At 39.7% G+C, this 27649-nt stretch overlaps 1 protein-coding gene across 1 annotated transcript in view; it reads right to left on the bottom strand.

Moving 5' to 3' along the window:
- Positions 1 to 8975: 8975 nt before the first annotated feature.
- LOC101845151 (protein virilizer homolog) overlaps positions 8976 to 27649 on the bottom strand; it is a 66315-nt gene continuing 47641 nt past the window's right edge. The window contains exons 28-40 of the mRNA XM_005092598.3: positions 26755 to 26955; positions 26306 to 26411; positions 25224 to 25298; positions 23551 to 23711; positions 22496 to 22739; positions 20158 to 20263; positions 19091 to 19367; positions 17909 to 17973; positions 17164 to 17417; positions 15314 to 15473; positions 13081 to 13153; positions 10187 to 10312; positions 8976 to 9138 (exon numbers count right to left, since the gene is read on the bottom strand). Coding sequence (XP_005092655.1) covers positions 9069 to 9138; positions 10187 to 10312; positions 13081 to 13153; positions 15314 to 15473; positions 17164 to 17417; positions 17909 to 17973; positions 19091 to 19367; positions 20158 to 20263; positions 22496 to 22739; positions 23551 to 23711; positions 25224 to 25298; positions 26306 to 26411; positions 26755 to 26955 — 1918 coding nt within the window. The 3' untranslated portion in view covers positions 8976 to 9068. The remainder of the gene's footprint in view (positions 9139 to 10186; positions 10313 to 13080; positions 13154 to 15313; positions 15474 to 17163; positions 17418 to 17908; positions 17974 to 19090; positions 19368 to 20157; positions 20264 to 22495; positions 22740 to 23550; positions 23712 to 25223; positions 25299 to 26305; positions 26412 to 26754; positions 26956 to 27649) is intronic.

Genomic DNA, 27649 nt, shown 5'->3' with positions numbered 1-27649 from the left:
AAATAATTAAATCAAAGAAATCTGCCTTTTTCTTACTGTTGTGCAGTTGTTTTTTTTCTTATTTTGGCTCAACACATTTTATGTCCATTTAAAAACATTAATTTCTGTGTAGATTTTACTGAAATCCATTGATCAATGACACAAAAAATGTAAAATTGCAGTTTCCAGCTTCAGACGTCACCGAACTTTGGCAGCCATTTTCTCGCTTATTTTACTTCTGACACTAGGCAACCCCCACCTGCGACAATCGCAAATTTCTCAATTTCTTTTCAAGTTCAAGATAGATGGTCTTTATTTTTACCAAAAGCAAGAAAAATGAACAAGGTTTAGGATGATACCAATAACTTCATATGCCCCAAATTTCACGAGCGTCCGATTCCACTGCATCGTGACACATACATGACTTTCCCCAATTGCGTTATGACCATGATGCTGTGTTTCTCTAAAATACATGACTACTTACAAAAATCTGCAATACTCGAAAGAAATTCTCTCATCATTCAGCTTCCTACTTGTAAGTAAGACAAGCCTCTTAAAACGATGGATTCTGCAATGTCCAGTGTTTTGGAGTCCGTCTCTCATTTTCTCCCACCCTATTTAGAGCAATATGTACCGGTACTCAAAGATTAGATTTAGCAGAAGAGTTTTTACAGCACCTGCAACACGATAAGGTCATATATATATAAGTGCCGAAGATTAGAAGTGTTAGTAATAGTTACAAGAGAATAACAAACACCAAAAAGAGGGAGGAAATATCAGGGCGATAGATGTTTGAATTGGATAAAAAGGAGAAACCATACCAAAGTACCCACCAACCTGCCGCCCACTCTCGAAGATTAATCAGTGTCGAAGTGGCATTATGAAAATGAGTGGTCTAGTGTAAACTGACACAGACAAATTAATTTGGGAGGTTTACGTGATTAGATTCACTGACTTTCCAGTCATGGTGGAGTGAAAGAAGTGTACAGTCCAGTCGGGCACAGGTAACATGAACACAGAAAGCTTAACCCTATCTGTACGTCCTGGGGTCATTTTGTACCCCCGCGGTTGTTTTCTTCACATTTTAAAATACTTCTAGTTGGAAGATCAATTTGAAACTTTCAGTACCGTAGTATTTCTCAAAAAATCATTTTGACAGACTGCTATGCAAAACGTACTGATCGGATTAACGAATAAATTTCCTCTTTGGAAAATGGTGGCACAGAGTTCCCCACGTCGTATGGATACAATAGTAAAACACGTCGTACGGATAGGGTTAAAATCACGGATAGCTCTCATATAGTTTGCTCTTCCCCAACTGATATCTCTTTAATTTTTCACCATACAGTTTACCCAAATCATGGATGTGCCAAACACATGGGTGATCCTCCTCAGCTGTACATACTCATGTGTTCTTCCACCCCATTGTTAAGAGTTTTGTGTACCCTCACCTTGCACAAGTACAAGGCTGCACAGTTGTGTCAATGTAGGCGTAAAAATGCCTACATTACAAAAAGAAAAAAGGGCAGCAGTTTTAACTAAAAAATCTGTATGGCTAGAAGAAGGACAGGCTAAAATTGTGAAGGAATTTTTAAATTATAATTATAATTTATTGCTATGTTTGGTTAACCCTTCTCTATGGCTGTGAATGCTGGACAATCACTAAAGACAGTGAAAATAAAATAGAAGCAACAGAAATGTAGTTTCTTAGGAGACTGCTAAGAGTATCGAGGAAGGAAAAGAAATCAAATGAGGTATTGCTTGATTAAGCCCACGTGGGACGCTCAATGTTAAAAACAATCAGGAAACAACAAATGCAGTTTTTGAGACACATAAATAGACATAAGGGTCTTGAACACCTAGCTCTCACCGGCAAAGTTGAGGGCAAGCGAGGCACGGAAAGGCCCAGAACAATGTACTTGGGGAACCTAAACAAATTAGTAACAGGGAAAGATCAGGGAAACGTAGCTTTTTTGAGAGCATCCGAGCAAAGGAATGAATGGAGAACCATGATCGCCGATGTCTGTCGCAGATCTGGCACTGGATGATGATGATGATAATTTATCAAAATTTGATGTTTGAGAAATACTTTAAGTCCTTAAGGTTTTTGGAGGTTTTAAGACACTCTTGTGTGAATTTGTTGACTACATGTCTTCTGTGTTCATTTCATGTCACATTATTGGGGTGGGAAAGGCACCTGAAAACCAGATTTTTTTATATTTAGAGTTAAAGTTTTACTGTATAATCTCCCTCTTTTATAAGAAAACAGTAAGATTTGTGTGATTTGTTTGGAGTATGTCCCAAGGTGAACTTTGTCAAAGGATGGAAAGAATACCATTTTAAAACAAATAGAGTGACAAAGTTCGCCTTGGGACATACTCCAACATATATACTCCAAATTTCAACTGTTGGATGATTTGGGTTTAGTTTTTTTCCCAAAAGCTCCAGAATAAATGAATACAGTGCGTTGTCATGTTTTACCCACTGACAATGAGTAACAATATCAACAGTGGATAGTTCTTCGTTTCGCTAAAAAAATAAGGGTTCAAAGTCAGAAAGTTTGCTTTTAAAATCATACGAGTATAAGTCAGAGATAAACATCGGCAGATGAATACTCAACATAGTAAACAACACCCCCCCCCCCCCCCCCCCTCCTTTAAAGTTTAGATATAATTATTGTCACAGACGTTCCAAAGCAACTAAACGACATGACTGTTACTTTTAAATTGAAAGAGCTTATGGGGGGTTTTTTTATTGGTCTTTTTTCACTTCAAATTGAAATGATAGTGTTTCATGACAAGGCCTACCAATTAAAGTAACAATGTAATTTAAAGAATCTTTTTTTTTTTCATACATTTTCTCCAAACCATTGATCTAGCCAAAGTTGGGACCAGATCCATCAATTAATTAGTATAAATAATAACCTTCAAGAGCCACCCCCCCCCCCCCCCATCTTTTTCATAAAACATCATCAGTTATTTTTATATTATGTTAGTATTATTAGCAAGGCTTATTAGGTATTTTCTTTTCAAATCATATCCATGCCAAGTCACTTTAATTTTTTTGTCAAACCCACCTTTCACTATATAAACTCGTATGTAAATTGTAACTTATTGTAATTACATTGTACTTCATTTTTCAATTCATGAATACATGAATAGTGAAATAACTTACTTCTGTGATATTTTACACCTTTTACTAGCCTGTATTGCCTTATATATAGTACATGAAAAACGTACTATGCAAAATGTGTTGGCTCCTTAAATTGATGGTTACAGTTATGTAATATATGTGAATACTTTGTATTTGTATAGCATTTGTTGCACCAAGTCATCAATGTGCCCTGTACAAGCTTCAAAAAGCACGCTTTTACTAGTTATTTTTTTAACACACTGTAAGCAATGTCTTTTGTCAATGTCATTTTACTGTTTTAAGTCGGTCAACATTGCAGTATGTCAAAAAAAAATTTTATGAAAATCATGTAGGTTGTAGAGTTTGATGAAGACAATCAACTGGTCCTAATCTCATTCCTCTACTTAAAATAGTTATGGATTTGGACAAATTTAACATTTTGTTGTCAGATAACATTCTGCCCAAAACAGCACAACTTTTTGCCTCTCATGAAAACCTAATATTTTGACATACAACAATGATGAATGACAACAACAAAATGATATGGGTGATTTATTCATTAACTATTTTGCGTATTATAGGACCAGGGGGGTTTCTCATAGAGCATGTTTATACCTCGACTTAAAACATTCCTTATCTCTTCAAATCAGGAACTGTGTATGTGGTACATTTCACCATACATACGGACTTGGAACACAGGAAAACATGCTATGTATGAGCCAAACTTTTGCGTTATCAGAGTACATAGGCCTACCACCAGAGTTTTACTTAAACTGTGACTGATTCATATTCCCAGTGGGTATGCTTTTCTTTTCTCCACATGCAAACTCACTTTATCTGCTTTCTACATTCTTCCACGATATTAGTCAATATTATATATATAGGTATTTTATCTATTCCATTACTTTGGATACAGAAGATCAAATTTTGATGCAGTATTATCTGCTTTCCTTCCAAAATCAATCATTTGACTTTAACATACAAATCTTTTGTTCACAAAGCAACATTTTTAGTTAATATTATATTTGTGATATTCTGCGATATTCTAATAATTTATTGATAGAGTTGAGTTCTGAGTAATGCGATCATTGTGACTGTCGACACTAAGCATTTTCAAGTTTACTGAAATCAAAAACAAAGAAGCTTTGGTTAAAAAAAAACCAGTTTAACTTAAAAGCACACAACTGCAAACAGAAACTGATAAGTAAGCAATAAGTTATTCAGTTTTATGAGGACCAACTTTATGTATATTTTCAATATATTATTCTTCACTCGAGTCAATCTTGGCCTGTTTTTATATTATAAAAGAATTTTCCTTTTATATAAGTTAGGTGAAAGTGGAAAAACAACATTCTCACAATGTGTTTGATATTATATCTTTGTTCAGGTTTGTCCAGTAATGGCTGTTGTATTCCTGAGTGGCAAATTTATTCTACATCTTGCTTAGTGAATAGAATACAGATCATGTCTTGTGAAAAAGATTTTGTGCGTGATAAGTTCAATAAAGATGTCATTTTCTTTTCCATTTGTACATGTTATACTTCCTTTTTTCTATAATGTGTATTACAAATACAGTATAACTACTGAAGATTCGAAATCAAGCATCCATCGAACTGTGCCTGCGTTCCCATTTTTTTCTTCTTTATCTTTGTAAGATATCCCTCGCACTACCGAGGCCGGTCCCAACAAATTTGAGCTATCCGTGTAATACTGTATTAGTTTTTGTCGTTTCATTAAGAGCCCTCGTGAGAAAAAAAAATGGGTAACTTTTATTCAAGGTGTGGTGCAGCCGGTGCTCGCACACAAACATGAAAACTGGAGTAGATTGAGGGCACAGCTTGACAGCTCCATCCAAAGATAGCTAAGTACTCTAATAAAGTATGCATCGAGTCTACACTTTTAAGTTTGTATGAAGATCCAGTCCTACTGCTCGTGAACTTTATGCACTTTCCACCAGCTGGGTTGTTTGAGGAAAGAAAAACTAGTTTGAAAATAAGGGTAAAATTGACTTCTTGAAAGATTCTAATAAATAAAAATTCACAAATTTTTTTTTTACTTTGGTACGGATATTCAGTAGATGAAAATAATTCATGTATAGATGTCTCAAAATTCAATGACTATAACTAGCATTACATAGATTACACATTTTCTTAACGTAAGTTGTAGCTTGATAACCATTTATTTTTCCAGTTTGCAAAACATTATATTGTTAGGAACTAGGTTATAATTCAACACATTATGGAAAATTAGTCTTTCCTCTTTCTCTTGGTCTGTCTTTGTCTCTCTCTCTCCTACAAACATCAACATAAATACAAGATTGTACAATCGTTGTGGTCAACTCCTCACTCCCCAAAGCAAGTACAGTTGAACCTGTGTAAGACGGAATCGCAAGGGAGCGGGAAAAAAATTCCGTCTTAGACAGGGGAATTTAGGGGGGGATGGGGGTTGGGGGGGGGGGGGGGGAATTCAAAGGCCCAGCCGGTGGGATCAAGGATCGCTTGTCCGATCGGCAAGCAGTGGTCAAAACTTCACACCTCTCGGCTGCTATCCTGTCTGATAATGACATGCGTCAGTTTTACTTATCCAATTACCGCCAGTGCTTGCCTTTCATAGGACCACTGTTTGACCTATTAAAAACAGAAACGTTTGAACTCCTCCTTTGCTTCCACCCTTAGCCTCACCCACCAATGCCACCCCTCACTGCCAACATTGTAACAACGATTCGAGGAACTCTTTTCTCGGCTTGCCTTACGATCAGGGCGGCAGGCATTGGTCAATCTAATTTCACACCTCTGGCTTCTGGCTACCCAGGAAAGTTTCCGTAGTGGTTCGCTACTCCAGCACTCTCACAGGCAGTCGTGAGATTTCACACCCACACTACCCTGACCATCTGCATCGCTCAGGGCTCACATGATGGGGTCACATCTTCTACCCCCAAATTGCACCCCTACTCCTCTTCCTCGCCCAGCGGCATGACCATAGCGATAAGTTTAGAGCCGACGGAACCAAATTTGCGCGTTTTGTTTCAAGTCAGGGCTGAGCGGGCAAAGCATTTTCCGTCTTAGGTGAAACCCTCAGAAGGGAGCGGATTTTTCTTTCCGTTTCCGTGTTGGACAGGTTTCCGTTTTATACAGGTAATTAAAGAGGAATATATCAAGGGGGGAGCGGGGAGATTCCGTTAAGCCAGGTTTCCGTTTTATACAGGTTTCCGTTAAGGCAGGTTCGACTGTATATTATTTCAACCTACTGTATAAACAAAACTTACCTTTAGTAATACAAGCAATTTTCCCAAGAGGTATACCCCCCCCACATGATTGTCAGAAATTCACCCATATTATTAGTGCAACCTAAAATGGACCAATTTTGGAGTCAAAGGATAACCCTCCACCCCTATGCAAAGTTGTGTTATAGGAATTTGTTTGCATTAACAATTCTTTTCAAATCAATAACAGCAAGCCGTTACACCTGTCCCCGCCCCCCAACCATAATCACACGCACCATACCCCATTCCAACCTGAAATCAAACAAGGAACCCAATGTCAAGTCTTTTTATTATTTCAAATTTTTATTAAATTGGTCAACATGTGCAGGTAACTGTCCAAGCATTCTTCCAGCAGCATTCATACTAAACACATCCTTACGCATTCACACAATTCCCAGACCACACACCTCCTCTCCAACACTTCCAACCACACTAACTTCATCATTCATTGAATACTTTTGCACTCTTTCCCTTTTTTAAAAATTCAAACCTTCATCTTTCTTCCCCCCGGCATGTGCACAGGCACATTCACAAACAAAACCAACAACATAAACAACAACCACAACATCAAGTATGTGTGGTATTCTGAATTCTCTGAAGTCTCTAAAAAGTAGCCTAGATTCTGAGCACACAATAATAAACATGCAACAGAACGTGACCAACCCACATTCTTTCCAGTGTCATCATTTATTTGACATATTTATTTACAACTTTTTTTTTTTTTAAACCAAGGCTTGTCAAAAAGGTTCATTAAAAAAAACTTTTCTTCGCTCATACAATAAAACCCCACCTTATCAACTGTTCATGTTATGACAATGGCCCTTCTCACCAATTTCCAAATTTTAACCAAACCATTTAGTAGCCATTAGTAAAACACAAACACATTTTACCAAGTTTAGATCGTTAAGGAGGTTCTACCCTGCCTGTTTCAGCCACCTCGGGAGAAAGGTGGAGAGACTCTACTAAATTTATCCACCCAAAGTGAAAACCTAACAGATGCACTTCATCAGTAAAGGAAAACATTTAACATTCCATCAGAGACACCTGTAAAAAGAAACAAATACAAACACTTCTTTGTAGGTCATTGCCCCTTGGTCATGTATAAATTGAGATGAATGTCAGTACCACTCTTCAGTACTTTCAAAGAAATAAAAAAGCCAAATCATTCTCATTGTGTCCTTCCTTCATTACAATTTCAGTTACACTTCATTCAAAGCCAGGCAACAACCTACAATGGCGGCCTGTCTCTATGTTCACACTCTTTCTGTCACTTCATCTGAAAATACTAACCAGAGCAGAATCTGTCCAGCCTAATCACAAATGCGCTTGTGAAGACCAAAACGGTAATTCTTTAAAAAATACTCTACACTTGCATGATCACTTATTCATTAACAGGCTAACAAAGACCAAAAGAGAATTTTCTTTTAACAAATACACTATATTTGCATAACCTGATAAACAATGGTTCATATCATCGGTGTCACAAGCAATCCACATAAGTCTGATTGGGTAGATTTTACACCAGATACAAAAAACATTATTTTGTTGTGTTGTTCCTATCAGGAATCAAGAAAAGCCAGAAAATTGTAAGCCTTGACCATAGCATTGAACTGCATTTTGTTGATGTTGAGAGGTACATCTTTGGTTTAGCTTTGGGACGGTGTAACAATAAAAAATTCTCAAAATTTGGACAAGTGAATTGCTTGTGACAGCGATGATATGCTCACATAAAAATATAGAGCAGCTATTCAACCACACAACTTTCAAATTCCACACACAGAACATGTCGAATCAGCTCCAAGCCTCATAAATGATAATAAAGCTAGACTAAAAAATTTCAAAATTTATTGAAACATTTCTTTCCTTCTTCATATATTGACCGGGGGGGGGGAGGGGGGGGGGATGACACAGGCACCTCCTTTTTTTTCTCTTGAAAATAGTCCCGTTTGGTCACTTGCTGTCGCAACTTACTTGTCAATCATTATCTTAACCACTACAAAATTCTTTGACCTAAACGACACCGCAAAATGAAGCACTTTACCCAACTACACACGGTAATTGTAGTCTACGATCTAAATGCCCCTAACGCTTTCAATCAATACAGTGGCCAATCAAGGAGAACTTGTGCTTTAGTAGTAGCCCGCGGTCAATCAGGCAGACTTACAATAGACTGCTGTATCGCGGCTGACCTTCAACTAAACCCGCACCGAGGAAACCTTGGTGCACAAAGAGAAAAAGGAAAAGGCTGCTCCTCAGAAAGAGAAGAAAGGTGTGCACATGAAAACTGCATACACAACTTTAACCTCCATTGGAAAACTTGACAGTCAAATACAAGCTCTTCAACATTCCCATCCTTCTGGGACATAATGTGGTTGATGAGAATGTTTATATGAATCGAGGATATGAATAGCCCGTACAACTTATTTTTTAGTTCACAAACATGTGGCACATTGAAACGCATACCCTGATGTCAGATCTAAATGTCATCTTCAAGCCATTTTTTAACGCAATAAAGTCACTTACCACACTCTAGGCACAAGGATATAACCCTTTCAAGAAGTGAAAAACTAAAACTTCACAGTACAGCAAACATATAATAAAAGCTCCAATATGGGTGTATGTCGTAAGTCACTTGAAGCATGTCTAGGAGATGATGAAGAAATAGGATGAATAATAGATGAAATGAGCCAACTGTTCACTTAGTGAAGGAGCGTACATGTCTGCCAGGGTCTCGGCGACCTTGAAAACTGCCACCAGCAAAACGTCTGCAAGAAGAGAAAAAAAATATTTTTTAAAATGAAAGCTTAGATGACCTGAAAACAGTTCTTTATCTCTCTCTCTCCCTCTCTGTCTGTCTTTTTCTATCCTCCCCCCCCTCCCCAATTTCTCTTCTCCTCCCTCCCTCCCCTTCTCTCTCTCTCTGACTCTTTCAGACACTCATAATCACATGATTATGTCTTAAAGTTTAATCATTCAAATACACATCTATTTGTAGCCTACTTGATTTGACAGTACGAGGGCTGAGATCACGACGATAGATGTTTGATCGGGAAGAAGGAACAAACCACTCCAGAGCACCCATCCATCACCCACTATTAATGAGCAACATGAAGTCTCTATGTATTCTTTCACAAATGATAAGAACTATGTCAAAGTAACGTCGCTACAAACACTTTAATTCTTTTATAAAACCCCAATCTAATCACAAAAATTTCAACAATTTTCTTCAAAGACCTAGGCCTTTACAGACACGAGTGTGTGCATGCATGAACATACCCCTGATGAATGACTTGATCTATCTTATTCTCTGCAACAGTGCACTATATGTGCAAGTGGCAGGCAAGTGCGAGGGAAAACGAGTTGTGGGAGTGACAGAAACCCAAAACAAAAAACAAATCTGGGTTATAAAAAGATGGAGTGGGCACTCTAGTGTGTCCACAGGGGAGAGAGAGGGTGAAAGAAAGGGCTGGAGAAAGCGGGTGGAGCGAGAAAGAGAGAGAAAAAGAGGGAAGGAGGGAGAAAAAGGGAGGGAGGGAGAAAAGTGGGGGGGGGGGGGGGAGGGAGAAAGAGAGAGAGAGAGGGAAGGATAGGGAGGGAGAGCTAGAGAGAAAGACAGAGACAGAGAAAGACAGAGAGAGAGAGAGAGAGTAAAAAGAAGAGACTCCAAATACTTTGAACTTTGTCCATATCCATTCATTTACAATTATTCAAAGCATCCATTCATTTACAATTATGCAAAAGACGGGGAAAACATTGCAAACATCCTTCACTCTAAGAATCCAAAACATTCATCTCGTCTACACATGAACTAACCCGCCCGGTTCTCCGAGATCACGACCTCTGCCCCATTGCCCTCCTCGACCTCCTCGGCCAGTAGGAGAGAAACGTCCAGTCCGACCACCATGCCTCTCATGGGGAGGGGGCAGCATACGCTCTGGCCTGTTTAGGGAAAGAAAAAGAGAAAACCCCACAAAATACATCACATGTGTGCCATCCACTCATAACCAGTAGGACAAGGAACATGCAATGGCCTGGACGATCGATTAATTGAACACATGTTTTACAGCACTATCAACAAAATTTGGTCAGCCTTGGTCAGGGGCAATGATAGATGATAGAAAGAAATAAACAAATTTTAAAATAGAAAGAAACACCCAAAAAAAAGGGGGGGGGGGGTTTGTTGCATTTTGTTGAGACTGTTCCTTTTTTCTTTTGCTGGTCCAAATGATAACGTATTTATGGTGGCATGAGAGCAGCTCAGACTGAGAGACATTCTTATTTTCCATAAACTGAATACTAGTTCATAAAGTGCAAATAAAAAAGAAATGCTTAAAGTCTAACATCATGATAATGTTTTACAAATTAACCCTTCCGTATTCCGGGCCAGTTCAAGCTTCACCGGTCACAGTTTTGGATCCCCAAATGGGATGAAGAGTAGTGCTAGATTTAGCGGTCGGTTGCTATATTTAGACCTGGTTTGTAATTAATACTATTATCTATCACTTGAAGGAAAAGATTTCCTTGTACAGAAAAAAATATAGCAAAATGTGAATCTGCTTCGGCAGTTTAGTGAAAATTTCAATTGCTTTGAAATACTTTCATTTGAAAGCTCTTGCCTTCATGATCATAAAACAGTTTAAAATTTTGTTGATATCTTTATTAGTTAAAAAAGTTATGGCGATTTTTCATGCCTAAAATCCGGCCAATTTCAGGCCACTTTTAACACTGAGTTTTTGTGACACAAAAATGCAACTTTACAACACAAATGACTATTACTCAACACAAAATGCATATTTTTTAAAGTGTTGTACATCAGTTTGTAAGGAATTTTACACAAAATGCACACAACTACAAACACCTCTTTACAAGGTCACAGAAATATTTTTTTGGTACTTCAAGAGGTTCAGGGTGATAAAAAAATCCCCCGCAAGGATAACCCGAAATGGACAAAATGGTCTATATCTTTGCTGCTAGTTGTCATATTTAGACAAATCATACATCATTCTCTTTGTCTTTATTCACTGTTCATAATTATTAAAGAGTTAAGCCAATTAAGAAATAATTTCCAATTTTTATGGTCATTCTTAAGATTTCAAAACATATTTTTTGTGTTTTTCTAATCGTATAACGGATTCCGTAAAAAAAAACACAACCTCTTAATGACCGCCATAAGTCAGCTCTCTATCCTTCTTTTATAAAGTATTGTAACATACATTTGTGTGAAGCTATATTTTATGCTTTCCAATGTATAAAAGAGCTTATAAATTCAAGAAAAATGCTCTTCAGAGACCTAGTTGTAGACCCACCGGAACATTTAATAAACTGCGGAAAGATGACAAAAAAATAAGTCATTTTGTGATCTTCACACAAGTTGCACTTGCAATTTTTTGGACAAATTATATTTATAGTCTACCTCATTCTATTATTTTTTCACACATGTTTCTTCACTATTCATTACATTTTGAGTTATTATCAACTAGCAATTTTCATTGATGAACATATTTTCTTTTAAATATTGAGTCAGACTCATTGGCCTTATATTATATTTTTTTTAATGGCACAATTTGACAATGTAAATGTAAAAATATCTAGAAAATAACAACATTAAATTATCAGGTACTGAAAGTGAAAGACTGAGAGGAGGGTTAGATAAACTCTGTTCTCTACTACTATACTACTAACTAGCAAGTTTGCGCAAAACTGATTTAAGAAATAGGTTGTCTCATAAAAGCAATTGTTATGATGAGATTTATTATTAACTCTGGAATATATAGCTAGATGCTGAATCTAACATCAAGTAGAACTGTGCAATTCAAGTTTTATTTCAATTCCAAAGCCCAAAGGCAAAAATAGTTAGATATGCTGGCTTTTTGACTGCTTCTAGCCTACTACTGCTGAATTCTAGAAGGGAATCTAGATTTAGCTATCATTTGCACTATTCAAGAGCCAAATATGGTAAAATAAAACCAAAACTGTGAATTTTTTGGTCAGTCCGTTCATAATTTCATAGCCGCACGTATTATTATTATCCGGAGAAACAAGTAAAGCGCAAATAAATGCGATGCCGGCGCAACACGTTATCACAGTGTGCAGGGGAGAGCGGGGGTGCCGGGTCGCTGACCGGCCGATTGGCCGATTCGGCGTTTCGTATGCATTTTTACGGGAAGCCCTGTAGCGTTGTTCGAAGTTCAACCTAAACAACTTGGATGTCAAAAGAAACTAGAATGGATAATCTATAACTTCTGAAAGATTCCTAAATATACAGCCAGTAGTTTTCATTTTATCGCGTTGTAAAAACTGCTTTGTTTTCAGATGCAAATATTTCCAGTTCTACTGAACCGATTTTCACGCGAAGACCGCCATTTTGAAGACCTTTCTTTTCTGTTTAAAAAGATGTATCGGGAGTGGTAGTGCAATTCACAAACGAAATAAAACTGTGAGTTGTTTAGACCCACCGTAGCGCGAGGCTTCACGGCCAGCCACAAAAATCTACGGGGCGTACCGCGGCCGATTCGCCCTGCCGTGAGCGCGTTCACACTAAACAGCCTACTACAATTAGGTTTACGAAGTGCATTTGATAAAAGCAGCATTTGGGTCTGACAACCCTGTAAATACTTCATTCATTCAACTGAATGCTGAGCTACCGAAAAGACTAAAATACAACCAAATCAAACCACATATTAAGTACAGGCAGTTTTACTACTTACCCTCGAGAAAACTGTCGTTGTGCCATGAAGTTAGGCCTGTTCCTCTCCATGGAAATTGGGCCCCCTCTTGGTACTGAGAAGAGGTGAAAATGAGAAACATGGTTGGCACATAAATATGGACATCCTAGTTCACAGAGAGTCTACAACAACAACCATATTAACTTTTGTTAGTTTGTTCGGGTAAAGAAAAGCACATCAACTAAATGACCGTCACTGAATGCCGTGAAAGATCAAGACAGACAGACAGACAGGAACAAAACTGGGAAAGACAAGAAGTAAGACTGACCTCTACCACCTTTGGCAGGCCACCCTCCGTCACACAGAGGAGGTAAACAGTCCAGCAAGTGTCTTCCGTTTCCTCATTTGTCCTTCAACAATGACAATGATCGCAAACCCTATCTCAAGGCTCAAGTGAAGCAGGTCGGAACAAAGCGACAGGAAGAAAAGACCACACTAGAGTGACAATCAGTCAAGAACTGATCCCTAGTAAGTTTTACTTCATTATCTCAATTGTGTTAGAGTAAGTTGAAGCACATGGACACAATAAATATCATCTAATGCTTGGAAAAAGCAAGACAGACCCAGAGAAACCAAAGAGGGAAAGGTAAGAAATAGGACTCACGAGTGGCATATTTTCCAACCATCCACTTACTGACTCAAACTTCCACACATGAACTTATGGAAATAATATTCAACCTCTACAAAAGAGAACCAAATCATTTTCCTTGCCGTCACAGTAAACAAGTAAACATGTTCACACCTTTCTTAGGCTCAATTCCCCATTCTTAAGACACTGCAAAATAATGGTGCTTGGTTGTACACAAAGTTGTAAGTACACAATATCAGTATGGGCATTTGGGTCAGTCAAAAAGAAGCCCTTATTGACAAAATGTATATTTCAATCTTTAGAAATAAAATGAGAAAGTTGCTGGGCAGATCAATGAAGAGGACAAACACACAGGAAAAACATGAAGGGACAAAATGTAGGATGGGGGACATACGCACAGTATGATTTTTTTTTTTTTTTTTTTTTTGGTAAGTGTTTTACGATTCTCACAACAGCATCAGTTTATATGAGCGCGTGGGACACATTAAACCTTTTCAGTTGGTAGGAAATTTTGAATTTTGCGCGGGTGGCCGCCGAAGCCTACTCTTATCGATTTTAGACCACCAAGAGATCTTTAACGTGCGCAACTTGCACACGAGATTTCTCGCCCTTGTCAAAGAAGGCTAGGTGTAGATCTTTCCTACCAGAAGATAACGGGTATGGCTGAAAAACAGCAGTAAGAAGGAGCCAAGGAGTAGCAGTAGCAAGACTGCAGAGAGAGTCAGAAGCCCAGGAGGGGGGCAAAGGAGGTGAGGGGGTGGGGGCAGAAAGTGGAGACGAAAGCAGACGGCAGAATAATGCTAGAGAGCAGGAAAGGAGGTGAAAGAAGACAATTTTAGAGAAAACAAATGTTTCCGTCGCTACCCGGATTCGAACCCGGGACCTTTGAATGAAAGGCAAACACCTTAACCTCTAGGCCATGAGACCCCTCATGGTGTGATTTGATTGATTGGAACAATGGTTGGTTAACTGAATGAAAGAATAGATTGGATGGATGAACTAGCTGATGGACATATGGAACATATTGATTAATTAGAGAACAAACAGGGGATTGGAAGGGCATGCAGGGGGATGGATAATAGGATGAATGGATGGACAATTGAACGGATGCTTTCATTTTAGTAAGCGTTTTACAGCACTTGCAACACAATAGGGTCATATAAGTGCCGCAGATTTGAGGTGTAACAAGAAACAAACACATAAAAGAAGGAGGAGAGTTAAGGATGACAGACGTTTGATAGGAAAGAAGGAACACACCACACCAGAGCACCCACCAATCACTCACAGTTGGATGGAAATGATGGATCGATGGATGGACGGACGGAAAGACGGGCGGACAGATGAATGGATGGATGGATCGTTAGACAGACATACTGATGGGTTGGAATGCTGGCAGGACAAATGTATAATCACATTCGACTGGATTGAACAGCAAAATGAAGGGACAGACATATGGACACATTGAAAGGCAGTCAAGCCAAGATGCATGCCTGTATATATGAAGAATGGACGAACAGATGGATTTCTCCCTGCGAGATGAATAAAGATTGTCATAAAGATTGTCATTGTCTTTGTCATTGTTGAAGTACAAATGAAGAGACAGAAGACACTTGCAAGACTGTTTACCTCCTCTGTGTGACGGAGGGTGGCCTGCCAAAGGTGGTAGAGGATGTGGCTCATGAAGCATGGCTTCCCGTCTGTAAGAGCCCGGCGGAGTGAAGAAGCGGCCTGAAGGGATGGCAAAGCCTCCCATGCGGTCGCCACCTCGCAGTCTTGGACCAAGTTCCTGTACATGCACAGAAGAGAAGAAACGTTACATTATATCTTCAACCAAAAGGAATGTTTTTAACTCTAAGTATAATATATTCAGTTCAGCTTGCGTACGATATCGCTTGATTGCTTACAATCATAACAAAAAAATTTATGATCAGCTAATCCATCATATCTATAATCAAACAGTAGTTCATTACATGGGTTATTCATTTCTACTCAGTTTAGTGTATATTTTATTCAACCAGCTTAAACAGGAACAACAGTGTTTTAGGTAAGTTTGTAATGCCAAAAAATTGGATGGCAAGATTGGTTGCACACAAAGGAGGAACAGCCTTTGGTATACTAAGAGTTACTGAGTGTAACCAGCGAGAAAGCAGTACAATAGTTAAAATGCAAGAGTAAACATTCACATAAGAGAAAAAAACAGTACATTTATCTCTATGGAAAATTTTACTGGGCATGACATATAAGAAGGCAATACCATGATCAAAATACGGAAGTGAATACATGCACATATTGCAATGTTCAAAGAATACAGTCACTGGATTGCAACATTCTCTTTTCAAAAATCCACAGCTTTTTATATTACGAAAACAGAACTGTTCTCATTCCCTCACTAAAACATGTTTATCTGTGACCTTACTTAATTGGAAGAGTAACCATCTTAGAACAGCTGCATCTGCACAAAGATCAAGTTCTGAGCTAAAATACTGGGCCTACTTCAATACGGAAGGTCTGAAACTGCTGATGTCTATGCTCTATTACTAGAGTTCCAACGCTCTCAATCTTGACAGTATGCTGGGAAAACAGTCAAGTTTGAAAGAATGTGATATATTTGAGGTTGTACTATTTAATATAATGCCACTGATCACAAAACTCTGTCCTGTGTGTGTTAACAAAGGGTGAAAGCCAATAAACTGCTGGATCAATAATTGTCGCAACATCCTATTGACCTTTCCAACACCCACAGAAACTGTAAATCATCCATTAGAATTTCATGAACTTGATGCACGGAATAATCAATGCCCCAAACAACTTTCATCAAATTTTTTTTAATTTCATCACTTCTCCAAAGAGGCATAAATCACTGCCTCGAGGTTCTATTTGGGACAACAAATAAGATCAGATACGACAAGATAAGAAAAGATGAGATAAGATAATACTTTATTGTCCAAGAGGGAGAATAGAAAATTGTTATAACAGTAATTGTAAGTGTTTTATGCCTCCACTGACACATTACAAGGCCAACTGTTTTGCCCCTTTCTGACAGGGCCATCCCAAATTGAGTAGGATATGTCCCTGCAAGCAGACAGAGATACTAGACATCAACCTCCCAATATGGGAGTCCGTCTTACATTTTCAACACGCAACAGAAGCTGCTTCAGATGTCAGGAGGAATATGAATAAATAATTCATGTGTCAAAACGCAGCGGAATCGGGCGTTCGTCAACTTTGGGGCATTTAGAGTTATTGGTATAATCTTAAAGCCTGTGCATTGTACATTTTTGTGCCTTTCATCAACATTTTTCTGTAAAATCAACACATGTCGAGCCAAAAAAACAAAATTACCAAAAAATTGCCAGGCCGTCAGAAAAATGCCAATTTCTTTGATTTCAATATTTTGACAGGCGCCTCATTTCACCACAATGCTTTACATATATGCTAATTAATAAAGCAAAAAGGGGATCTCAAGAAGTGCTGACCTTTTCCCTGCTGTCCCTTCCAACAGCCCCAATACTAGGAAGAAGTGGAGGCCGAGATGGCTGCTGAGGCGGTGGTGGTTGCTGCGGCTGTTGCTGCTGCTGTTGCTGCTGTTGTTGGCTGTTCTCCATCTTGACAAAGTCATCCACATGCATGGACGGGGGTCTTGATGTATTGGGTGTCCTTGACCTGAACAGGTCATTCCCACGACCAGACATACCATGTGACATGATTCCTCGACCTCTCATAGGGGCAACTGTTGAGAATGTTGGAACATTTTTCCTTCAATTTCAAAATTCAACAAGAATTTCAAAGAAAACAAGACTTATTTTGAAACAAAATCTTTTAAGTACAACAAAAACACAGCTGTGAAACTAGGCTCACGCACAAATTATTGAATCATTTTCCATTCCATCTAAATTCTCTTCTCTGAGAAAACTGAGGACTTAACAGGTGGCGAAGTAAGACATTAATGATGAGAAGTTTGGGTTTTTTTATTCTGAAATTATAAAATGGCTTTGACTTTATCAGATCTTCATTAGTGCAAGCTTTCAGCACTTGCAACATACAGCATCTGGTTTGTTCTGTTTTTCTGAGTAAGTGTATAACGGCACTATCAACTATATAGCATCTTGTCCTAAGCAATAGTCTCATAAAATGAAAATTTCAGAAGTAATTGCATTATATGAAAATATCATTCACAAAAGGACATACAAACAGAAAAAAGAAATAAAGCCAGGAACTCACCAAAAGGTTTCCTGCCTGGTTTTCCCCTATATATATTTATAACCTCATGAGACTTGCGCCGGTCTCTGAAAAAGATAAAAATCAAATACGAAAGTGAGTTTTACGACATATGAGATATATTGGTGAAGGGCCGACATACTTTTAGTACAATAAGGCTCAAATTAAAGTTGAATTCCCTACGTCTACGTTTGTAAATTTATACAATAAACTGCTTTTGCAAAATAAAAAAAACACAGTTCATCCACTACATATCAAATCCAAACATTAACCATTCATCCTACCTAGTTTCAACTTACCGTTCATCCTACCTATCATCAACGAACTAGTCCAAATGGTTCATCCACTACATATCATTAAACAAATCCAAACGGTTCATCCTAACTATCATCAACAAACAAACCTTAAGATAAACCATTCATTTTTCTTAGCATCAAGAAAAAAAAAATGCAAATGGTTCATCTTGCCTTGCATCAGTGAGCAAGACCAAACATAAATCCTAAATCCCGCCTGGCTAGTACAAGAATATTCAAACATATACTTCATCCTCCCTTGCATCAGCTAGCAAATCCAGACATTCACAATTCACCATACCAAGCATTAGAGTGCAGAATCGTAACACAAAAGGTCCATCATACCTAGCAACAGTGAACAAATCCAGACATTGACACTTCACCCCACCATACATCAACAGCCATATCCAAACATTCACAATTCACCCTACCAAGCATAGAGAGCTGAACTGCAACATAATTAGACAGCAAAACAGTTACAAAAACCGTCCATCCTATCTGGCAACAGCGAACAAATCCAAACATTCACACTTCGCCCTACCAGACGTCAGCAAACAAATCAAAACATTCACAATTCACCCTACCAAGCATTGGGAGCAGAATTGTAACATAAATAAAAAGCAGAATTGTAACAAAAGCAGTCCACCCTACCTAGCAACAGCAAGCAAATCCAAAACATTCACATTTCACCCTACCATATTTCAGCGAACAAATCGAAATATTCATAATTCACCCTACCAAGCATTAGGAGCAGAATTGTAACATAAATAGACAGAAGAATTGTAACATAAAAGAACACACAGCAGAATTGTAACATAAATAGACAGTAGAACTGTAATATAAACAACGATATAACAGCGAACAAATCTAAACATCCCACAGCTCGCCCTACCTGGGCCTCTTGGGCCGCACAATATCCTCCTGCGGGGTGTTGGCGTCTTTCTGCAGCTCTTGCTCCAGGCTGAAGCCCACCAGGTGCTGCTCGCACAGCGCCTGCAGGGAGCACCGCAGCACCTCCGGCTCGGCGTCTGGCTCGTCCAGGGCTGGATTGGCCAGCCAGTAGCTCGGGCTCAGGCGCTCGTCCTCCGCCTCCAGAACCGTGTAGACGGGACGCTGCCGGAACAGCTCCGTGAGCAGGGCTGGGACGGGGAGAAGGACCTCCTCCACATCTGGGGAAGGAGGGTAGGGGAGGGGTGGGGAGGGGGTGAAAGGTGGGGGAGGGGGAACGAGATTTTAAGAGTGGTGTAATGAACATTTCCACACATAAAAGGGTTCATCCATTCTTGCATCAGCGTATATACAGAACATAATAATAGATAGCATTTGTATAGCGCAAATCCCTGCTCAACAGCAAGCTCTATGCGCTTCACAATCTATACTATTACCCCAGCAGACCTGAGAGGATTCTAATGAAACAACCTCAACTCCCTGGGAAGCATACAGTGCAAGCAGCCATTCATAGGCGCTAAAACACAAACATACTGACAAGACATTTCGCTATCTATGGCCGGATACCCGTTCCCACCTGGGTGAAGTGAGGAAAATTCGTATAAAGTGCCTTTCCCAAGGACACAACATCGATCCTGCAGCTCGAACCACAGAACACGCAACCCCATGATTACGAGCCCGGTGCCCTAACCACTAAGCCATGATAAAGACAGGGTTTCAGACTTGACATACAAGGGGGAGCATGCCCACACACAAACCCACACTCTCCTCTCTTCCTCTCTCACATACAAGGGGGAGCATGCCCACACACAAACCCACTCTCCTCTCTTCCTCTCTCACATCCCCCCCGCACATACACATCCACATACTCTCCTCCCTGTCTGCTTCCCTCCCTTCATCTCTCTCTTTCTCCCTTACACCAACCCTCCCCCTACATACACACAACGACAGGCACAAACTATAACACCCACACACATACACGTACACACACACACACAGGCACACACTCACTTGTGTCTCCCTCAGGGGGAGAGTCCGACATGTTCCTCAGCACAGAGGTCAAGGCTGTGATGCTCTCTAGTAAACTCTCCAACGTCTCCTCCTCCCGAGACAGCTCCTGTAAATGGAGAAGAGTTCTCTTTTTAATCGCTCTCTCTCTCCTCTCTCGTTCTTTCTCCCCTCCCCCTCCCCCCTTCTCTCTCCTTCCCTTCTTCTCTCCCCATTTCTTCCCTCCCTCACATCAGTTTAGTTTTGTTTTATTAAGAGGTTTTACGGCACTTGCAGCACATAAGGTCATACAAATGCCGAAGATTAGGGGTGCTACAAGAGTAACAAACACAAAAAAAAGAAGGAGAGAAAAGGACACATGGGTCACATAGGTAGAAGAATGTCATCGACTTACAGCTGATGTATAATCACAAAACATTGAACAATACTTAATACAAAAAATTGTAATTGTGCATGTTTTACTTCCCCCATGGAGACAAATTTTGATATTGCATGTTGGGATTGGAGTATTTCTGCGATGGTGATAAGCAGAAATACTCCAATCCCAACATGCAATATCAAAATCAATGATACCACCCTCAAGCAAGTACAACATTTTAGATATTTGGGGACCATTATATCATCAGATGGTAGATGTCACACCGAAATTAAAAGCCGCATTTGCCAAGCAAAAGCAACCTTCCACAAGATGAAACAGATACTAACAAACATAAATCTGTCACTGGAAATGAGGAAAAGAGTAATGAAAAGCTACATCGAGCCAATCCTATTATACGGGTGCGAAGCATGGACAATCAATAAACAGCTGGAAAAAACAATTGTTGCGGCAGAGTTGTGCTTCATGAGACGCATGCTACGTATCCCATGGACAGCTAGAAAAACAAATGAAGTCCTGGTTGAAGCAAATTATAGAAAACAACTTATCACGAATATAAGAAAACGACAGGCAAATTTTTTCGGACACACAATGCGGAAAGAAGCATTAGAGAACATTGTAACAACAGGAAAGTTTGATGGAAAGAGAGGTAGAGGCAGACAGAGGGAAAAGATACTGGACAAGATGACAACATGGCTGGGAGCAGCAAGAACAACAGACACCATTGCTGCTTCGAAAGACAGATGGAAGTGGAGGTCCATGATCGCCCACGCTAGTCGGCAAGGCACCGGATGATGATGATAGAGACAATAAAGATCATTTAGGAAGCAAGATGTTTCAACCCTGTCTTGTCAGACCCAACCAGGGCTGCCCACCCACCAGCATATGTTTTAGTAATTAACAGGTAGAAAATTAGTAAACTGCCTTAAAAATTCGTCATACGGCCATAGAAAATCTTCTTCCATGGGGTGTCAAGGACAGGGGTTGAATTCCAGTATAGCATTTTTTTTTTATAGTAGAGGGTTTTATGGCGTTCGCAATTACATAAGGTCATATGAGCGCCAACGGGTGGGTGTCAACAGAGAAGTCATTACAGGGAATCAGACTTAGACTGCTCACCTCTCTAGCTTCGACTATCAAGGCACCCCAAAATAGCAGGTCACAAGAGAGTGACAAACATACAAAAAAAGTAGAGGAAAATGACAATAGTAAGGATCAGGAAGGAAAAAGCAGCAGTTCCCTGTTGTAGATCAGGCACAGTTATGAGCGTGACATGAGTCAGCCCATTTACAATTCTACTATGCTTGAACAAGAAATGTCCCGTCCCCCTTTGGGAATGGCCTAAAGACACTTCAGTCAATGGCACTGCCCCCGGGGGTCCAGTATAGTATAAATGTAAGGTAAACAAAAGCATGGTGATACAAAAGGGTAGGACTTTTTTAATAACACCTCGTCAATTTAATTTTTGCCTTACTCCGGGATTTGGCTCTTCTAAAGTCTAATGTTTTTCCAAGGGCAAAGTGACACTGATCACCTACAAGGGTTCAATGCAAAGAGGGTGTTAATACTGTTAAAGTTAAGACACCTGCATGTGCTACAGGCAGTCCGGATCTGGTAGCTTTTCTATTTTTTTCCCCTTATATGCCACGAAGGTTGGCAGTGGGTTCGGGTAGCCAAAATATTTTTTCAAATGAACATCTTGCTCTCACAGAAAAAAACAGACGGTAAAAAAGGTAAAGGAAGACTTACAGAACTTGAACAGAAAGGTGATGGGAAAAGACCAGGACACAGTACGTTTATTGAGAGTATCCAAGCTGAGAAATGAGGGGAGAACCATGATCATTGAGGTTTTTCTCAGATCTGGCACATGAAGAAGAAGAATCAAGAGCACCATCAGCACAAGAGTGCAGTCTGAGGAGATACTGTCCTGCAGACACCACAGCCGAGAGAATGTCTACTCTTTACCTCCAGTTCCTCGAGAGGGTGACTCATATCTGGCCTCCACAACAGAAAGTGTCGCAGCTTGTTGCGGCTGATGACCTTGGTGCGGGTCACGACCTCTTCCTCCCCTGAGTCGATGGTGATGAGGAGTCGGAGAAGCTCCAAGGATGCCGACAGAGTAGACAGGCAGTCTGAGCTGTCCTTACTGAATGTGTTGTTGATGCGATTCAAGAGGCTGTGCATACTCCTTAAATTGCTCTCGAGATTCCTGAAAAATTGACACAACAAAAAGTGTCAAAGACAACAGCAAAACTGATGGATAATATCACTGCTCATTTATCTTCAGGGTGATTGGCAAATCTGAGGCTTCACAGAAGTTCATTCTTTTCATACATCTCTGTACTTATTGCTTTATGTATGATAGCGATAGAAGCCTAAAATCTAGAGCTGAAATCTAAGAATGAACTTTAAAATGCCGACATAATTAGACTACACTCAGCAGCAAAGAATACAAAGGCAAAAAATGCCTAAAGACCTCACCCAAGTAGCTAAACCAGTGAATTGGAATCAGTATCTTTAGATCTCTGTTAACCACTTAAATTAAGCAGGGGAGAAAAAAAACAGGAGCCTTGTGGGTTTTTCTTTTTTCAAGACTCCCATCTATGCTCAAAATTTGAATAAAATTAACTATTGTACAGTAGATGTACACTGAATGTCTACTGCAAAAGATCACATCAAGGCCAAGAATGTATTTGTTTTATATGTCTCCATAGAAATTCCCACCACATAGTTGTGAAACTGTCCCAAAAAATTGCTTCTTGCAATCAAACTTTTTCAAAACTTTAAGTCTTATTGAACGGGAGCAACAAAGTTGAAGGAAGCTTAGAGTAATGTAAAAGTAAAGTATAGCCTCCCATTTCAAACTGCTTGACCTAGTAAGCAATATCAGGGGGTCTCCCTGAGGTTGCAGGTATGCCTTATGAGACCAGGAATTAGTGGCCAGTGATCCTTATGTGTGGAGATGTGAGGGGGGTTTACTTTATTTTTACCCAGACTTTTATAATGTACACTATACCCACATGGTGAGGTGAAAGAAGCCGTAGTCGTGGTCTGTCAGCATGCTCAGGATCCGCAGACAAGGCAAGATGGAGGCGTACGACTGGGCAGAGTTGCCGACGTGCTCTAGGAGTGCAGCCGTCACATCCGCCATCAGGACACTTTCTGGCAAGGAATTGGCCAACTGTGTACAGAATGGAGAAGTATCCTATATACATTTGCAAGCTGCAGTGCTCTAAAACATACATGTTAACTAAACCAAGACTTTTCGTTCTAAAACGGGTCATTTCTGCTGTTTTCAAACGTTCTCCTATGTTGACACGAGGCCACAACACATCAACAAAAGAACGTAATAAGGTTTGAAAACCCACACTCCAGAGGTCTAGAAAGTGAATCAAGTCTGATTCCTTTGATGAAAATCGTGTGTCCTACAAATAATAATAATAATAGATAGCATTTGTATAGCGCACATCCCCGCTCAGCAGCAGGCTCTATGCGCTTTACACTATATTATTACCTCAGCAGACCATAGAACACTCCGAAACATTCTCAGCTTCCCGGGAAGCATACAGTGCGAGCAGCCGATTAAGCGCTCAAACACTAACAAACTGACAAAATCATTCGCTGTCTATAGCCGGGTACCCATTCCCACCTGGGTGAAGTGAGGAAAATTCATGTAAAGTGCCTTTCCCAAGGACACAACGTCGTGCTCTTGACGGGATTCGAACCCACGACCTTACGGTTGCGAGTCCGAGAGCCTAACCACTAGGCCACCGACGCCACAAAATAGAAGCAGAATAACCCGCCTCGAACAACAAAGTCTGTCGAATGAATCAAAAAGAAACACATAGAAGTGCTAAAGGATTTATGTGTCTGAGCAACAAAATAAAAAGCCTTCATAGACTGAAATGAACTTCAAATATGAAATAATTGAGACCTGTAAATAGGTTCCTCCAATCACAAACTCCAATACATCTACTCATCAATACCCTTATCGAATTGGTGAAAAATCACACTTTTTACTGAAAGTAAGCGGGAGGAAATTGAATATGGCTGAGTATAGCTAGTTTTGAATGATGAACAAATTGTAAGAAAATAATAAGTCACTCTTTATGTGGAAATGACGATATGTCTTTGACCATGGCTAACAGCTGTAGAATCTCACAAAGAGGGAGTTGCTGAACATTTTTTAAAAAACAAATTTTAGAAGATCTTGTCCATCAAGACAAACTACGAGAGTCCATTCAGGGTTTTTTTCGGTTTGTGAAAAGAGGAAGGGAAAGACTGAAAAGATTAAGAGCAGATACATAACCATCATACCCCTTGAAAAGTAAGATCTTCACTAGTCTATCAATTACCATTTGACAGCAACCAACTTAAAAACAAAAAACACTCAACTCTACCCATTGGCGGGTCAAGATGGTGGGCACTGATCCTACGAACCCTTCACACACATTTTTTTACATTTAACAAACTCAATCAAACTATTTAACATAGACCTGTTGCAAAAAAATTTCTTAAACTGGTTATCATCTTCTGGGCTTCAATCTCATTATCACTTGCAAATCAGGTTACACACTGGTTGGTAGCTATGCCTCTATGTACCTGAGCACTCGTTTATTACGTACTGGTTGGTAGCTATGCCATGCTGTATCTGAACATCAAAATGATTTGGAGCTCTATCTGCATCACTTACATGTTCAGCCAAAGTGACAGCCATTTCTGTGTTCACCATTGACACCTCCAGATCACACAGACTTTGAATCATCGACTGAAATAGGTTTAAAAGAAAATCTTAAAACATACGACACATGGATATAAGTATTGTATTCCTAAAGACCTTCCAAATTTTTTTCCTACCTCCAATGAAGACAACAAATATTACAGTTCAAGAAAAAAAAAATAAGAGTAGCATTAACAGCATTCCTGCAAACAAGACCAAAAACAAACGCATTTGTGCAGTCCATCATATCTGCTTGCCTGCCAAAACGTATTTGCCAAAGTTGACATCGAACAAATGTAAGTTTACAATACAAGATATTGCCTTTCAAGGAAGATTTACACTTCAGCTTGGTTCTTGATTCACAAATACACATTAAAAAAAAGGGAAAAAAAGAAAGAAAGAAAGAAAGAAAGAACAATGCCCATGTAAAAGAGACCTCGGCAGATACAGTCTGAGAAGAGTGAGCCTGTCCTGGCTGGCTACCGAGATAACTTTGAGATAAATCAATTCCAAAAAACTAAAGAAACTCTGAACAAACAAAAACTACTCAAAACCAAGTACGGTTGCCTGAGAGACAAAGTATCTACATTCAAGAGGGAAAACAAGGCACATAAGTGTCCTTAAACTAAAAAGGTTGTACAACTAGTCGCCAACCCCTGAGATCGATCAGATAAACACAAAATAAGAGGAAAAGGTACAAAGCATGAGCTCAGGAGCCTTTTTCAAGGAAAGGTGCTCATCTCTCATGCTAAAATACCTGGTTTGAATCCTAGTTCAGGTAGGCATGTTGTGTGGACAACTTGCCATGATACCAGAGTATTGGAATTGAAGAGGAGAAGGGAGGGGGGGGCAAGAGGAGAAGGAGGGGGATGACGGAGGAGGCGGGGGGAGTCATGGAGGAGGAAGGGTAGGTAAGGAGTAGAACAAGAAGAAGAAAACAAGATGAAGAAAAAAATACGAAGAACAAGAACGAGATGAATCAGAAGAAAAACCTGACCTACGAAAAAAAAAAAAAAGGAGGAGGAAAAATCAGAGCTACGACAAGAACTACTGACCACAATGCCCTCCTGTGCCTGTATTTCGGCTGGTGTCTCTGCCGTCTGGTTCAACAGCTGGAGCATGATGAGCAAGAAATCCTTGTACTTCACCTCACTGTGTATGCTGCAAATGGGCAAACAAAGTAAAGGGGGTGAGAGATATTGTCTGAGTTAACAGAAGTACATTGACACAAAACCAGTTATTTAGTGCAGGGAAAGTCTGAGAGGCAGAAACAATAACAGAGTGAAAGAACCTACCTGTAGCATCCTTCAACCATTCGTGGAGGGGATGGGGAATGGTCCGCGTTTGAGTTTGGATAAATAGAGGCACACCAGCACAATAAAGAGTAATTTGGTGTGGGGGGGGGCGCGTACGCACGCACACACACACACAACGCACGCACACACACACACAATGTGAGCGTGCACACAAGCACACAAGCACACACACAAATACACACACACACCTGGTGCCAATAAGTTGCAACAAGGCTGCCTTGATGCCTGGGTGGGACAGGAGGTAAGCCAGTAAGTTGAGAGTTTTGGCAGTGTGGATGGACACAGTGCGCACCGCGGTCGTCTCCTCCTCCCCTTCTTTCTTTTCTCCATCTACTGTCTGCGTTGGCCTCTTTGGTTTGAGGTTCACCATAAGTATGTCCAACAAGATTCTGAAGACAAAAGCAAATGTTAACCGTAAGTATAGTTTTAGTAGAGGTTTTACGGCGCTCACAACTGCATAAGTCACCATAAGTATGTCCAACGAGATTCTGAAGACAGAAGTAAATGTTTACAATAAGTTAAGTAGGTCATTTGTTTTAGTAGAGGTTTTACGACGCTCGCAACTGCATAAGGTCATATGAGCGCCAGAATATTAGAAGTGTTACAAGAGAGTAACAAACATAAAAATAAAAGAAGGGGAGATAAGGACGATAGATGTTTGATAGGAAAGAAGGCCCAAACCACACCACAGCCCCCGTCAACGACCCACTAAGTATATCAAACAAGATTCCGAAGACAGAAAGAAAACCAACAAAAGCATGGTCAAAATGGAACAAACAGGAAGAAAAGAAGACAGGCAGAAGTCTCAGTATCAAAGACGAGAACACAAACTGACAAGCATACAAGCACTAATAAATACAAATGGGAAAAACAACCACATCCTCTTTTGTTCCTTACTGCAAATACTAAGTTTATCTTTAATGTCTCTTTAATTCAAAAATGTTTGGTCAAGCATTGCTAAGCATTTTTCCTTTACCTAACAACATTTAGCACCTTTTCTTGTATTAAAAAAAAAAAAGGACACGAGACAAGAACTAAAAAAAAAAAAAAAACCCAAAAAAGGACACGAGACAAGAACTCAAT

The sequence above is a fragment of the Aplysia californica genome, unplaced genomic scaffold (assembly GCF_000002075.1).
Source record: "Aplysia californica isolate F4 #8 unplaced genomic scaffold, AplCal3.0 scaffold00049, whole genome shotgun sequence".
Taxonomy (NCBI): Eukaryota; Metazoa; Mollusca; class Gastropoda; order Aplysiida; family Aplysiidae; genus Aplysia; species Aplysia californica.
Note: the sequence above shows the minus strand (reverse complement) of the source record. Positions and strands in the feature narration are given on the sequence as shown.